Source organism: Somniosus microcephalus, chromosome 31 (genome assembly GCF_052327205.1).
Source record: "Somniosus microcephalus isolate GS21.2 chromosome 31, FLI_Smic_1.0, whole genome shotgun sequence".
Classification (NCBI taxonomy): domain Eukaryota; kingdom Metazoa; phylum Chordata; class Chondrichthyes; order Squaliformes; family Somniosidae; genus Somniosus; species Somniosus microcephalus.
In genome coordinates this window covers 38041490-38056398 of record NC_141017.1, presented here as the reverse complement: position 1 = coordinate 38056398, position 14909 = coordinate 38041490, and the positions used below count along the sequence as shown (strand labels likewise).

General features: G+C 48.0%; 1 protein-coding gene across 1 annotated transcript in view; it reads right to left on the bottom strand.

The window, feature by feature from the left end:
- Positions 1 to 14909, bottom strand: part of LOC147097766 (adenylate kinase isoenzyme 5-like) — an 82740-nt gene that overhangs the window by 53500 nt on the left and 14331 nt on the right. The window contains exons 2-5 of the mRNA XM_085971429.1: positions 11404 to 11590; positions 9615 to 9782; positions 8034 to 8206; positions 5793 to 5906 (exon numbers count right to left, since the gene is read on the bottom strand). Of these exons, the coding sequence (XP_085827555.1) occupies positions 5793 to 5906; positions 8034 to 8206; positions 9615 to 9782; positions 11404 to 11590 (642 nt within the window). The remainder of the gene's footprint in view (positions 1 to 5792; positions 5907 to 8033; positions 8207 to 9614; positions 9783 to 11403; positions 11591 to 14909) is intronic.

Genomic DNA, 14909 nt, shown 5'->3' with positions numbered 1-14909 from the left:
ATCCAGGCTGACACTCCAGGGCAGTACTGAGGGAGCGCTGCACTGTGGAGGGGCATTACTGAGGGAGTGCTGCACTGTGGAGGGGCAGTACTGAGGGAACGCCGCACTGTCGGAGGCGCAGTACTGAGGGAGTGCTGCACTGTCGGAGGCGCAGTACTGAGGGAGTGCTGCACTGTCGGAGGGGCAGTACTGAGGGAGAGCTTCACTGTCGGGGGGGGCAGTACTGAGGGAGCGTCCCACTGTTGGAGGGGCAGTACTGAGGGAGCACTGCACTGTTGGAGGGTCAGTACTGAGGGTGCGCTGCACTGTCAGAGGGGCAGTACTGAGGGAGCGCCACACTGTCAGAGGGGCAGTACTGAGGGAGCGCTGCACTGTCAGAGGGGCAGTACTGAGGGAGTGCTGCACTGTCAGAGGGGCAGTACTGAGGGAGTGCTGCACTGTCAGAAGGTCAGTACTGAGGGAGCGCCGCACTGTCGGAGGGGCAGTACTGAGGAAGTGCCGCACTGTCGGAGGGGCAGTACTGAGGGAGCGCCGCACTGTCGGAGGGGCAACACTGAGGGAACGCTGCATTGTCGGAGGTGCCGTCTTTCAGATGAGACGTTAAACCGGACTCCGTCTACCCTCCTGGATGGCTGTAAAAGCTCCTGTGGCACTATTGGGACATTCAGGGGAATATTAATCGCTCATCCAACACCACTAAAACAGATTATCTTGTCATTATCACATTGCTGTTTGTGGGAGCTTGCTGTGTGCAAATTGGCTGCCGCTGTGGCATTTGGCATTTGAGTTGAGAGAGAGTGTGGTAAGTGGGAGAAAAGTCATTTAAGTGTATTTTGTGAATTTTAGTGTGTTAAAAAGTTAATTATTTGAAGTGAGTTTAATTTTTAAGTGTAAATTAAACTGCTGGGGAGTTTAAACCGGAAGTAGAATCTGGGTATAAAAGGGGCGGGACTAGTGCTGCTGCACAGAGTGCGGTGCATTGACTGTAAGCAGAGTTTGGTAAGTGGGAGAGTTCGGGCAAGTGGGAGGTGAGGGGGTGTTTTTGCTCTGTTTTGTTCCCCACTCCCAGGCTTAGACAGCACTGCGGAAGCGGTGTAGCGAGACGAGTCAACCAAACAGGCCCCACAGACAGTATTCAAAGAGGAGGTTGGTGATCAGCTGGTTGGTAGGTTTTCTTCCTTCTCTTTTATACCTTTAAGTTGGTAAGTCCTATTGATAGTGGTGTGATATCATCTATATCCAGGCAGGGTCTTCATAACTAATAATAAGAAATGTAATTAATTATATAGAATGGAGCAAGTGATGTGTTACTGTTGCGAGATGTGGGAGCTGGTGGACCCCATTGAGGCTCACAGTGATTACATCTGCGACAAGTGTTTGCTGCTGGAGGAACTCCGGCTCCGTATTGAGGTGCTTGAGACCGAGCTTCAGACACTGCGACACATCAGGGAGGGGGAGAAGTTCCTGGACTCGATGTTTCAGGAGGTAGTCACACCTATGAAATTAATTAATTCAGATGTAGTCCGTGGTCAGGGACAGGACGGTGTGACTATGAGTGAGGCAGGTACGGGGAACCAGGAGGTAGTGTTGGAGGAGCCGCAGCCCTTGCTCTTGTCAAACAGTTTCGAGATTCTTTCTCCCTGTGAGGGCGGGAGCGGGGACTGCAGGGAGGATGAGCAACCTGGCCACAGCACCGTGGGGGGAGTAAAAAGAAATGTTGTAGTGGTAGGGGATAGTATCATTAGGGGGATAGATAGGGTTCTCTGCAGTCGAGAGCGGGAGTCCCGAAGGCTGTGTTGTCTGCCCGGTGCCAGGGTTAAGGACATCTCTTCTGGGCTGGAAAGAAACTTGGAGGGGGAGGATCCAGTTGTCGTGGTCCATGTTGGTACAAACGACGTAGATAGGACAAGGAAGAAGGTTCTGTTAAAGGAGTATGAACAGCTAGGGGTCAAATTAAAAAACAGAACCTCAAGGGTAATAATCTCTGGATTATTACCTGAGCCACGAGCGAATTTGGCTAGGTTAAATAAAATTAGAGAGGTAAATGCGTGGCTCCAAGACTGGTGTGGGAAAAATGGGTTTTGCTTCTTGGGACACTGGCACCAGTACTGGGATAAGAGGGAGCTGTTCCATTGGGACGGACTTCACTTGGCCAGTGCTGGGACTAGAATCATGGCAAATCATATAACTAGGGCTGTAGAGAGGGCTTTAAACTAATTAGTGGGGGGGGAGGTTTCTAGAGAGCAAATAATAAAAATGACTACAGAGAAGGTCATAGACTTAGGTAGCAGTGGGGGAATTAAAAAACAGAGCGTGTCAGGAAGGGACAGAAGGTATGGAGTAAAAGGTAAAGTAGTAAAAGGGGAAAAAGCAGGAACTAAGTGTCACAAAACATATTTGAAAGTTCTTTATCTGAATGCACGTAGCATTCATAACAAAATGGACAAGTTAACGGCACAAATAACTACATATGGGTATGATCTTGTGGCCATTACAGAAACATGGCTGCAGGGTGACCATGACTGGGAATTAAATATACCAGGTTATTTAACAATCAGGAAGGACAGGCAGGAAGGAAGGGGAGGTGGGGTGGCTATGTTAATAAAGAAAGGAATCACTGTAATACAGAGAAATGATATTGGGTCAAAGGATCAGGATAGTGAAACAGTTTGGGTGGAGATACAGAATAATAAGGGGAAAAAAACACTAGTGGGCATAGTCTATAGGCCTCCGAACAGTTGCAACTCTGTTGGACGGAGTATTAATCAGGAAATAGTTGAGGCTTGTAATAAGGGAACAGCTATAATTATGGGGGATTTTAACTATCATATTAACTGGACAAATCAAATTGGGCAGGGCAGCTTTGAGGATGAGTTCACTGAGTGTATTAGGGATGGGTTTCTTGAGCAGTATGTAACTGAACCGACCAGGGGGCAAGCAACCTTAGATTTGGTCCTGTGTAATGAGACAGGATTCATTAAAAATGTCCTAGTAAAGGATCCCATTGGAATGAGTGACCATAACATGGTTGAATTCCATATTCAATTGGAGGGTGAGAAGGTTGGATCTCAAACAAGCGTGCTGAGCTTGAATAAAGGAGACTATGAAGGTATGAGAGTGGAATTGATTAGAGTGGACTGGGAAAATTGATTAAAGGGTAAGACGGTACATGATCAGTGGTGTACATTTAAGGAGTTATTTTACAACTTCCAAAAAAAAAATATTCCACTGAGGAAAAAAGGGTGTAAAAGAAAAGATAGCCATCCGTGGCTAAGTAAAGTAATTAAGGATAGTATCCGACTAAAAACAAGGGCATATAAGGTAGCCAAATCTAGTGGGAGGATAGAAGATTGGGAAGTCTTCAAAAGACAGCAAAAAATAACTAAAAGATTGATTAAGAAAGGGAAGATAGATTATGAAAGTAAATTAGCAAAAAATATAAAAACAGATAGCAAAAGTTTCTATAGTTATATAAAAAGAACAAGGGTGGCTAAAGTAAATGTTGGTCCCTTAGAGGATGAGACTGGGAAATTAATGCTGGGAAACATGGAGATGGCAAAAACGCTGAACAATTATTTTGTGTCAGTCTTTACGGTAGAGGACACTAAGAATATCCCAACACTGGACAAACAGGGGGCTCTAGGGGGGGAGTAGCTAAATACGATTAAAATCACTAAGGAAGTGGTACTTGGTAAAATAATGGGACTCAAGGCGGATAAATCCCCTGGACCTGATGGCTTACATCCTAGGGTCTTGAGGGAAGTGGCGGTAGGGATTGTGGGTGCATTGGTAATAATTTTCCAAAACTCCCTGGACTCAGCAAAGGTCCCGGCAGATTGGAAAACTGCTAATGTAACACCCTTATTTAAAAAGGGTAGTAGGCAGAAGGCTGGAAACTATAGACCTGTTAGCCTAACATCTGTGGTTGGTAAAATTTTAGAGTCCATTATTAAGGAGACAGTAATGGGACATTTGGATAAACATAATTTAATAGGACAAAGTCAGCATGGTTTTATGAAGGGGAAGTCATGTTTGACAAATTTGCTTGAGTTCTTTGAGGAAGTAACATACAGGGTAGATAAAGGGGAACCAGTGGACGTAGTGTATTTAGACTTCCAAAAGGCATTTGACAAGGTGCCACACAAAAGATTATTGCTTAAGATAAAAAATCATGGGATTGGGGGTAATGTTCTGGCATGGGTGGAGGATTGGCTATCTAACAGAAAGCAGAGAGTTGGGATAAATGGTTCATTCTCAGACTGGCAATCAGTAACTAGTGGTGTTCCGCAGGGGTCAGTGCTGGGTCCCCAACTCTTTACAATCTATATTAATGATTTGGAGGAGGGGACCGAGTGTAACATATCAAAGTTTGCAGATGATACAAAGATGGGAAGGAAAGTAGTGAGTGAGGAGGACATAAAAAACCTGCAAAGGGACATAGACAGGCTAAGTAAGTGGGCAGAGATTTGGCAGATGGAATACAATACTGGAAAGTGTGAGGTTATGCACTTTGGCAGGAAAAATCATAGAGCAAGTTATTATCTTAATGGCAAGAAACTGGAAAGTACTGAAGTACAAAGGGATCTGGGGGTCCTGGTGCACGAAACTCAAAAAGTTAGTATGCAGGTGCAGCAAGTGATCAAGAAGGCCAATGGAATGTTGGCTTTTATTGCTAGGGGGATAGAATATAAAAACAGGGAGGTATTGTTGCAGTTGTACAAGGTATTGGTGAGACCGCACCTGGAATACTGCATACAGTTTTGGTGTCCATACTTAAGAAAAGACATACTTGCTCTCGAGTCAGTACAAAGAAGGTTCACTCGGTTAATCCCAGGGATGAGGGGGTGGACATATGAGGAGAGGTTGTGTAGATTGGGACTCTACTCATTGGAGTTCAGAAGAATGAGAAGCGATCTTATTGAAACATATAAGATTGTGAAGGGGCTTGATCGGGTGGATGTGGTGAGGATGTTCCCAATGATGGGTGAAACTAGAACTAGGGGGCATAATCTTAGAATAAGGGGCTGCTCTTTCAAAACTGAGATGAGGAGAAACTTCTTCACTCAGAGGGTAGTAGGTCTGTGGAATTTGCTGCCCCAGAAAGCTGTGGAAGCTACATCATTAAATAAATTTAAAACAGAAATAGACAGTTTCTTAGAAGTAAAGGGAATTAGGGGTTACGGGGAGCGGGCAGGAAATTGGACATGAGTCTAGGTTCGGAACTGTCATGGCCCTGTGGGTGGCAGAGCGGGCCCAGGGGCCGTGTAGCCTGGTTCTGCTCCTACTTCTTGTGTTCTAATTATGTGTTAGATTTCAGGAGATGGTTCTATTCCTGTTCCTGGCTGGGGTGGAGGTCACCTTTTACAGAAGGTAAGTACTGTGGAAAATATAGGGACAGTGATCTCCTGGACGAGTTTCGATCACCTAGATGGGTCGGAGAGGAATTTCCCAGATTTTTTTCTCCCAAATTGGCCATTGGGTTTTTTATCTGGTTTTTCGCCTCTCCCAGGAGATCACATGGGTTCGGGCGGGGTGTAGAGTGATAGTAGATTTGAGGTTAGGATCAGATCAGCCATGATCTTATTGAATGGTGGAGCAGGCTCGAGGGGCCGATTGGCCTACTCCTGCTCCTATTTCTTATGTTCTTATGTTCTTATTACAACAGTGACTACACTTCACAAAAAGAACTTAATTGGCTGTGAAGCACTTTGGGCCGTCCCAAGGTTGTGAAAGGCGCTATAGAAATGCAAGTTTGTTCTCTTTTTACTTCACTGACTGGGTAATGCCATCACCTGATCGTCAAAGCAGATTGCCTGGGAAACCTCTCGTGGAAAGCCATCAATCACAAACCCCTGTGCGTCCGGGTGCTGCATCAGCTGCTGTTTAATCTCAGTTATTGTCGTTTCCTAAGGAAGGAATGTAAAAAAACAAAATCCCAGTGATGTCACGAGCGATGAAAGGGTTTGTCGTGGTTTGCAGTGGTTCTGTTGTACAGTTTGAGGTTTCTGACCAGGTTTATACCCGAGAGAAGCTGACATTAAGGCAGATGTTTGGGCCGGAGAGGATTGGTGGACTGGCAGTGCATTAGTGATCCAGCCCCTGTATCACACGGGTTAATCTGTACCAGCAAGACCCCCCCATCTCCTCCCCAGACACACACACAGCTTCTGAACCTCACCTCCACCCATGAGGGTTCTGATTCTTTGCTGAGTTACACCGGCTGCCCTCCAACTCCTCATCCATTGAGTGCGGCTATTTAACCACAGGGGCAGCGTGGACAAGCCTCGTCCTGTTCCCACCCTGGCCTGCACACTCACCTGCTGGCATCACTGGGTAGAGACCAGCAGGGGGACCCTGGTTCCGTCTACCCCAGGAGCACCGAGACCCAACGCTAGAGCTCCAATTGGTTAATATCAGGGCTGGGCTCAAACCTGGGACTTTCCCAGTCTGTGTGGCTCAGACAGGAGGTGCTGTGATTAGTAATTGAGGCGCTGATAGTGCGGGGAAGATATCTGCTTCTCATGTCCTAACTCGCACCAAGTCCCGTTCACCCATCACCCCCTGTGCTCACTGCCCCGTGTCCTAACTCGCACCAAGTCCCGTTCACCCATCACCCCCTCTGCTCACTGCCCGTGTCCTTACACCCAGTCCCGTTCACCCATCACCCCCTGTGCTCACTGCCCCGTGTCCTAACTCACACCAAGTCCCGTTCACCCATCACCCCCTGTGCTCACTGCCCCGTGTCCTAACTCACACCCAGTCCCGTTCACCCATCGCCCCCTGTGCTCACTGCCCCGTGTCCTAACTCACACCCAGTCCCGTTCACCCATCACCCCCTGTGCTCACTGCCCCGTGTCCTAACTCACACCCAGTCCCGTTCACCCATCACTCTGTGCTCACTGCCCCGTGTCCTAACTCACACCAAGTCCCGTTCACCCATCGCCCCCTGTGCTCACTGCCCCGTGTCCTAACTCACACCGAGTCCCGTTCACCCATCACCCCCTGTGCTCACTGCCCCGTGTCCTAACTCGCACCAAGTCCCGTTCACCCATCACCCCCTGTGCTCACTGCCCCGTGTCCTAACTCACACCCAGTCCCGTTCACCCATCGCCCCCTGTGCTCACTGCCCCGTGTCCTAACTCACACCCAGTCCCGTTCACCCATCACCCCGTGCTCACTGCCCCGTGTGCTAACTCACACCCAGTCCCGTTCACCCATCACCCCCTGTGCTCACTGCCCCGTGTCCTAACTCGCACCAAGTCCCGTTCACCCATCACCCCCTGTGCTCACTGCCCCGTGTCCTAACTCACACCGAGTCCCGTTCACCCATCACCCCCTGTGCTCACTGCCCCGTGTCCTAACTCACACCCAGTCCCGTTCACCCATCAGCCCCTGTGCTCACTGCTCCGTGTCCTAACTCACACCCAGTCCCGTTCACCCATCACCCCCTGTGCTCACTGCCCGTGCCCTAACTCACACCCAGTCCTGTTCACCCATCACCACCTGTGCTCGCTGACCTACATTGGCTCCCAGTCTGGCAACACCTCGATTTTAAAATTCTCATCCTTGTGTTCAAATCCCTCCATGGCCTCACCCCTCCCCGTCTCTGTAACCTCCTCCAGCCCTACAACCCTCCGAGATCTCTGAACTCTAATTCTGGCCTCTTGAGCATTCCTGATTTTAATCACTCCACCATTGGCGGCCGTGCCTTCAGCTGCCTGGGCCCTAAGCTCTGGAATTCCCTCCCTAAACCTCTCCACCTCTCGCTCCTCCTTTAAGATGCTCTTTAAACCCTCCCTCTTTGACCCAGCTTTTGGCCATCTGCCCTAATTTCTCCTTATGGGGCTCGGTGTCAAATTTTGTCTGATAATCGCTCCTGTGAAACACCTTGGGTCGTGTTACTACGTCAAAGGCGCAAGTTGTTGTTGTGGTTGTTGTTGGTATATGTCAAGCAAAATAGGAGGTGTGCTGTGAACCTGGGGGATGAATCAGACCAAACTGCGAGGTTTCTGTAATCCCCGACCCTCCGTTACCTGAGGTGCCAACTCCCCGTTGGTTATGATTTTCGCTATCAAGCCCCACTTCCTGTTGTTACTTGCGTTGTGAAGCATCTTTTCACGCAGGAGCTCCCCCACTGATATGTAGATGAATCCGTAGCATTCCGCAATTTTCATGCTTTGCGTTCCCTTCCCGCTGGCTGGCCCTCCTTCAGAAGGAGGGAATGAGGGAGAGAGGGAGGGAGAGAGCGAAAAGAAAACCTGAAAACATGTATCCTACAAAAGGAAGCATGCAAACATAAATATGTCAGTCAGAGAATGGTGGGACCTTTAGGGTCCCTCAGTCAGAGAATGGTGGGACCTTTAGGGTCCCTCAGTCAGAGAATGGTGGGACCTTTAGGGTCCCTCAGTCAGAGAATGGTGGGACCTTTAGGGTCCCTCAGTCAGAGAATGGTGGGACCTTTAGGGTCCCTCAGTCAGAGAACGGTGGGACCTTTAGGGTCCCTCAGTCAGAGAATGGTGGGACCTTTAGGATCCCTCAGTCAGAGAACGGTGGGACCTTTAGGGTCCCTCAGTCAGAGAATGGTGGGACCTTTAGGGTCCCTCAGTCAGAGAACGGTGGGACCTTTAGGGTCCCTCAGTCAGAGAATGGTGGGACCTTTAGGATCCCTCAGTCAGAGAATGGTGGGACCTTTAGGGTCCCTCAGTCAGAGAATGGTGGGACCTTTAGGGTCCCTCAGTCAGAGAATGGTGGGACCTTTAGGGTCCCTCAGTCAGAGAATGGTGGGACCTTTAGGGTCCCTCAGTCAGAGAACGGTGGGACCTTTAGGGTCCCTCAGTCAGAGAATGGTGGGACCTTTAGGGTCCCTCAGTCAGAGAATGGTGGGACCTTTAGGATCCCTCAGTCAGAGAATGGTGGGACCTTTAGGGTCCCTCAGTCAGAGAATGGTGGGACCTTTAGGGTCCCTCAGTCAGAGAATGGTGGGACCTTTAGGGTCCCTCAGTCAGAGAATGGTGGGACCTTTAGGGTCCCTCAGTCAGAGAATGGTGGGACCTTTAGGGTCCCTCAGTCAGAGAATGGTGGGACCTTTAGGGTCCCTCATTCACCCTAACTCACAGCTGTTGCACAGATGGGGAAGAGTCAGGGCAAAGCCGCCCGCTTGATTGGCACCCCATCCACCACCTTAAACATTCACTCCCTCCACCGCCGGCGCACCGTGGCTGCAGTGTGTACCATCTACAAGATGCACTGCAGCAACTCGCCAAGGCTTCTTCGGCAGCACCTCCCAAACCCACGACCTCTTCCACCTCAAAGGACAAGGGCAGCAGGCGCATGGGAACACCACCACCTCCAAGTTTCCCTCCAAGTCACACACCATCCTGACCTGGAAATATATCGGCCGTTCCTTGATCATCACTGGGTCAAAATCCTGGAACTCCCTCACTAACAGCACTGTGGGAGCACCTTCACCACACGGACTGCAGCGGTTTAAGAAGGCGGCTCACCACCACCTTCTCTGGGTGAGCCCAGACTAGTTGTGAGGGCAGCTAACTTGAGGAAGGAATAGAGGTGAAGAGAGATGATTTGCCTCGCCCCCTACTCCCCAGTGATCTTACCGATGACCAGGATGACTCTCGGCCTGGGTTTTGATGGGTCAAACACCATGTATTCCTTGATTAGCTCGTCTGTCTCCGACAGGTCAGTGTCGCTCTCAATGGAGAATTGGTGAATCGGAGGAAGTCGATCGTACCGACGGTGACCCAGGCTGTGACTCTCGGAGAGAGCTGGGGGGTGGGTGGGGGGGAGAGAAAAAGACAGAGACATCTCAGTTAAACAGCAAGTCACAATGAAAGCCTGAGATAGACCATATTGGGCTCCTAAACTTTGCAGCTTAAACCACAAGAGCTTTGCTCTAGTTACAGCGATCTGGTTAAGCAACAGCGCTCTGTCAGTCGCTCCCTATCCAGGTCTCCCCACCTGCAGCAGCGTCCATTAGCTGCTTTGCATTGATTTACAGCAATTTTTACTCCCACACAATACCGCCAAGTTGCAATTAAAAACCACAGCACCACTTAAACTCTAAACCTTTGTTTTCGATGTTGTCCAGCATTATATGGCTCGGCTCCACTCTGAATAATACAACCAACTCCGCCACATTTTAACCTTTCCTCTCTCCCCATCTATTGCCACGCTTCAGAATCTTTTCCCAATTCTCTTTCAGTGTTCATGGCAGGTCCCGCACGTTCCCTGCAACACAAAAACTTACGAGTTAACGCACGCAGCGAATCGGAGGATTGTAGCTGAGATCTAACTAGGTTCCTTTTATTGCCAGGTTATGTACGGGGCGTCCAATGGACTCCACACTGTGCACCCACCACAATCTCTTCAATAGACGGATAAACACAATGCTCTCTGACCATGTAGTTCAGGCTAAAGAACAAATTAGATTTATTATGAGAAATAGATTTATACTGAAGCAAAATACACCAGCAGACAACAGAAACTCAGCACTTAACTTACAAATTCAAAATAACACAGTGTTAGAATGATTTTAAAATGCCTTTCACAGCCCTTTAACCAAGTCTTTTCACCATTCTTAGATGGAACAAACATCTCCTCATGGGCCTCTGTCTCACTCATTCCTCAGCTGGGAGCCTTTGATAGTGTCAGCAGGCTACTTGCCCATAGGGGCATCACAACCGAGCCCAATCATGTCCCGACCCAACAGCCACGCACTCATTTTCCGCAGGGCCCAGCAAGGAGTGGAACCCTGGTGTTGTTTTTCTTCACTAGTTCATAAGTGCACTGAGGTCAATTGTCACCACCTCCTCCCGCACTTTCCCTCACTGCCACAGGTGAGATCAGCTTTCTAGGCTCAGGATGGGACCTCACATGGTCCGCACCACACCACAGCATGCGGTGAAGTAACGAGGAACACCTCACCAGTACCGCACAAATGGCCAACCTAAACCTATCGGGATAAAACGCTCGCGATGCTTTTCATGTCTCCAAAGAACACCGGCATCTGCAAAGAAGGAGCAAATTTTTACAAGAGCTTTGATTGGAGCGAGGTCCCTGCTCTTGTGGAGAGGAGCAGCAAGCTTGCTCCAGAGTTCGATTTCCAGAGATTGTAGCAGGTTGCGCTCAGGAACCTCCCCCCGATGACCCAAGGTTTTTATTTCTAGCTCTGAGGTGGACTACATGGTAAAACATTCCACAACAGACCTCAAACCCCCCTCCCATTGACCACCGGACCGGTCTGGGTGGCGGGGGAAGCCTGCAGGCTGCCCAACTGACCTTCTGGCTGAAGAAGGCTCAACAACAGCCAACGAGCTTCTTAAAACTGCACCGAAATAAAAATGGATTTGACGGAAAGACTGTGAAGAGACAAGGTGAGTAAGTTACCGCTCCGGTAAAGGGCTCTCCTCCCCTGGCTCGCACCGACGGGTGGCAATGACCGCCTCTCCTGAATGATGAACATGTCCCATCGTACTTTCTCCAGTCCACCAATCTCTTTGACTTTCTTCAGGCAGCTCTCCAGATACTCAATGGGCTCATCAGGCCGATGGTACATGAGGCCGGTCAACATACTCTAGGAGTCAAGCACATCGCAGCGGATCAGCAACCAACCTGGCGTCAGTAACGAACATAATGCTGCTCCCTGTGTGACCAGGGCACACAGCTATGGTGTCTGGGATCATTATCACCGAGAATCAGCCCCTTCTGAGGTGATCCATTCTGGTTGGAAGAATGAGGAGAGACAATACACACTAAACGGTACAATGTTAAAGGGGGTGCAAGAGGAGGGAGACCTGGGGGTGCTGGTGCACAAATCTTTGACGGTGGCAGGACAGGTTAACAAAGCAGTTAATAAAGCACATGGGATCCTGGGCTTTATGACTGGAGGCACAGAGTGCAAAAGCCAGGAAGAGAGCCCAGAGCAGATCGCACAGAGCAGGATTAAAACAGAGTGGACTTAAACAGAGTGTTTTATTTGGGAATTTGGAAAGAGTGGGAATTCGGAGAAGAGGGGGAAGGAGTTGCTGCATTTTGCCTACACTACTTGTAGTGTTTTGTGTTACAGGTAGATATTTAATTTCAGTACCCATAACTTAATCTAGATCAAGTAAGTAGTCAAGAAACTACACTGTAAACTAAGTTATCTAAATCCAAGTTTAATTACATTTAATTAAATAAAACAAGGTCATATAGGGATGGCAGTGCAGGCGGTGTGCCGCAACTGCAGCAGGTGGGGGTTTGTGGAGAGCATTGTGATCCCAGACAGCCATGTCTGCAGTAAGTGCCTGCATCTTGATGAACTCCAGCTCAGAGTTGTTGAGCTGAATCTGAGGTGTAAACATTGTGGGGCATCAGGGATGGGGAGAGTTACCTGGACACTTTGACCCAGGAGACAGTCACACCTCTTAGGTTAGGTAGTGGTACAGGTCTGGTTAGTAGTCAGGGACAGGAGGGTGTGACTGCAACTCAGGCAGGTAAGGGAACCCCAGGTGCAGTGCTGGAGGAGCCTCAACCTTTGCCCTTGTCCAACAGGTATGAGGTTCTTGCTGCCTGTGTGGATGAGGTAAAAGCCTGCAGGATGGACGAGCAAGCTGACCATGGTGCAGAAGGCTATTCAATTGGGGGGAGTGAAAGGGAATGTAGTTGTGGTAGGGGGCAGTAGTCAGGGGGATAGATACTGTTCTCTGCAGCCGCGACCGAGAGTTCGGAAGGTTGTGTTGCCTGCCTGGTGCCAGGGTTAAAGACATCTCCTCGCAGCTGGAGAAAAACTTGGAGTGGGAGGGGAAGGATCCAGTTGTCGTGGTCCATGTAGGAACCAATGGCATAGGTAGAACTAGGAATGAGGTTCTACTGAAGGAGTTTGAGGAGCTAGGATCCAAATTAAAAAGCAGAACCTCAAAGGTAATAATCTCTGGATTGTTACCTAAGCCACATGCAAATTGGCATAGGGACAAACAGATTAGAGGTTTAAATGCGTGGCTCAAAGAGTGGTGTGGGAGGACGGGGTTTCAGTTCATGTGACACTGGCACCAGTTCTGGGGAAAGAGGGAGCTGTTCCGTTGGGATGGTCTCCACTTAAACTGGGCTGGGACCAGTGTCCTGGCAAACCGAATAACTAGGGCAGTAGGCAGGGCTTTAAACTAATGAGGGGGGGTGGGAGGATTCAGGAAAGAGTAAATTTAAAAGCAGCGAGAGAAATGTCAAGGCTCTCGAGCAGAGTAGAGTTTTGGGTAAAAATAAGCAGAGTGGGTCAGGAAGGGACAGAGAGCAACAAAGGTCATAGGGCATCAGTGACTGAGGTGACATCAGGGGAAATAGAAATAAGTCAAAGCTAAAGGCTTTCTAAATGCGTGAAGCATTCGCAACAAAATAGATGAATTAATAGCGGTTAGAAATTAGTAGGTTTGATCTAATAGCCATAACGGAGACAGGGTTGCAAAGTGGCCAAGGTTGGGAAGTAAATATTCCAGGATACATAACTTTTAGAAGAGATAGGCAAAATGGAAAAGGAGGAGGGGGAGCCCTGGTAATAAAGGATGGGATAAAGACAGTAGAGAGAAAGGATCTTAGCTCCGAAAATCAAGAAGTAGAATCAGTTTGGGTGGAGCTAAGAAACAGCAAGGGGCAGAAAACATTGGTGGGAGTTGTTTATAGGCCCCCAAACAGTAGTTGTAATGTTGGGCAGAGTATAAATCAGGAAATTAGAGGCACATGTAACAAGGATAATACAGTGATCATGGGGGACTTTAATCTACATATAGACTGGGCAAACCAAATTTGCAGTAATAGTGTGGAGGACGAATTCATGGAGTGTATGCAAGATAGTTTTCTAGATCAGTATGTTGAGGAACCAACTAGGGAACAGACTATTTTAGATCTAGTATTGTGCAATGAGAAAGGGTTAATTAATAACCTTGTAGTAAAGGGGCCTTTAGGGAAGAGTGACCGTAATGTGGTAGAATTTTATATTAAGTTTGAAAGTGATTTAGTTAAATCCAAAACTAGGGTCTTAAATCTAAACAAAGCAAACTACGTAGGTATGAGGGGCGAGTTGGCTAAGGTAGATTGGGAAACTACATTAAAAGGTATGACGGTAGAGAAGCAATGGCTAGCATTTAAAGGATTAATACATAATTTGCAACAAATATACATTCCTTTAAGACACAAAAACCCCACGGGAAAAATGGTCCAACCGTGGCTAACAAGAGAAGTTAAAGATAGTATTAGATCAAAGGAAGAGGCTTATAATGCTGCCAAAATGATTAGTAAGCCTGAGGATTGGGAGGATTTTAGAATTCAGCAAAGGAGGACCAAGAAATTGATAAAGAAAGGGAATATAGAATATGAGAGTAAACTAGCGAGAGACATAAAAACAAACTGTAAAAGCTTCTATAGGTATGTAAAAAGGAAAAGATTAGCGAAAGTAAATGTGGGTCCCTTACAGGCTGAGACAGGAGAAATTATAATGGGGAATAAGGAAATGGCAGAGAAATTAAACAAATACTTTGTGTCTGTCTTCACGGAAGAAGACGCAAAAAACTTCCCGGAAGTAGTGGAGAACCAAGGGTCCAGCGAGAATGAGGAGCTTAAAGAAATTAGTATTAGTAAAAAAAATAGTACTGGAAAAATTATTGGGTCTGAAAGCCAATAATTCCCCTGGACCTGATGGCCTACATCCTAGGGTTTTAAAATAGGTGGCTATAGAGATAGTGGATACATTGGTTGTCATCTTCCAAAATTCCATAGATTCTAGAACAGTTCCCACGGATTGGAAGGTAGCAAATGTAACCCCACTATTTAAGAAAGGAGGAAGAGAGGAAACGGGGAACTTCAGGCCAGTTAGCCTGACATCAGTAGTAGGAAAATGCTAGAATCTATTATTAAGGACATGG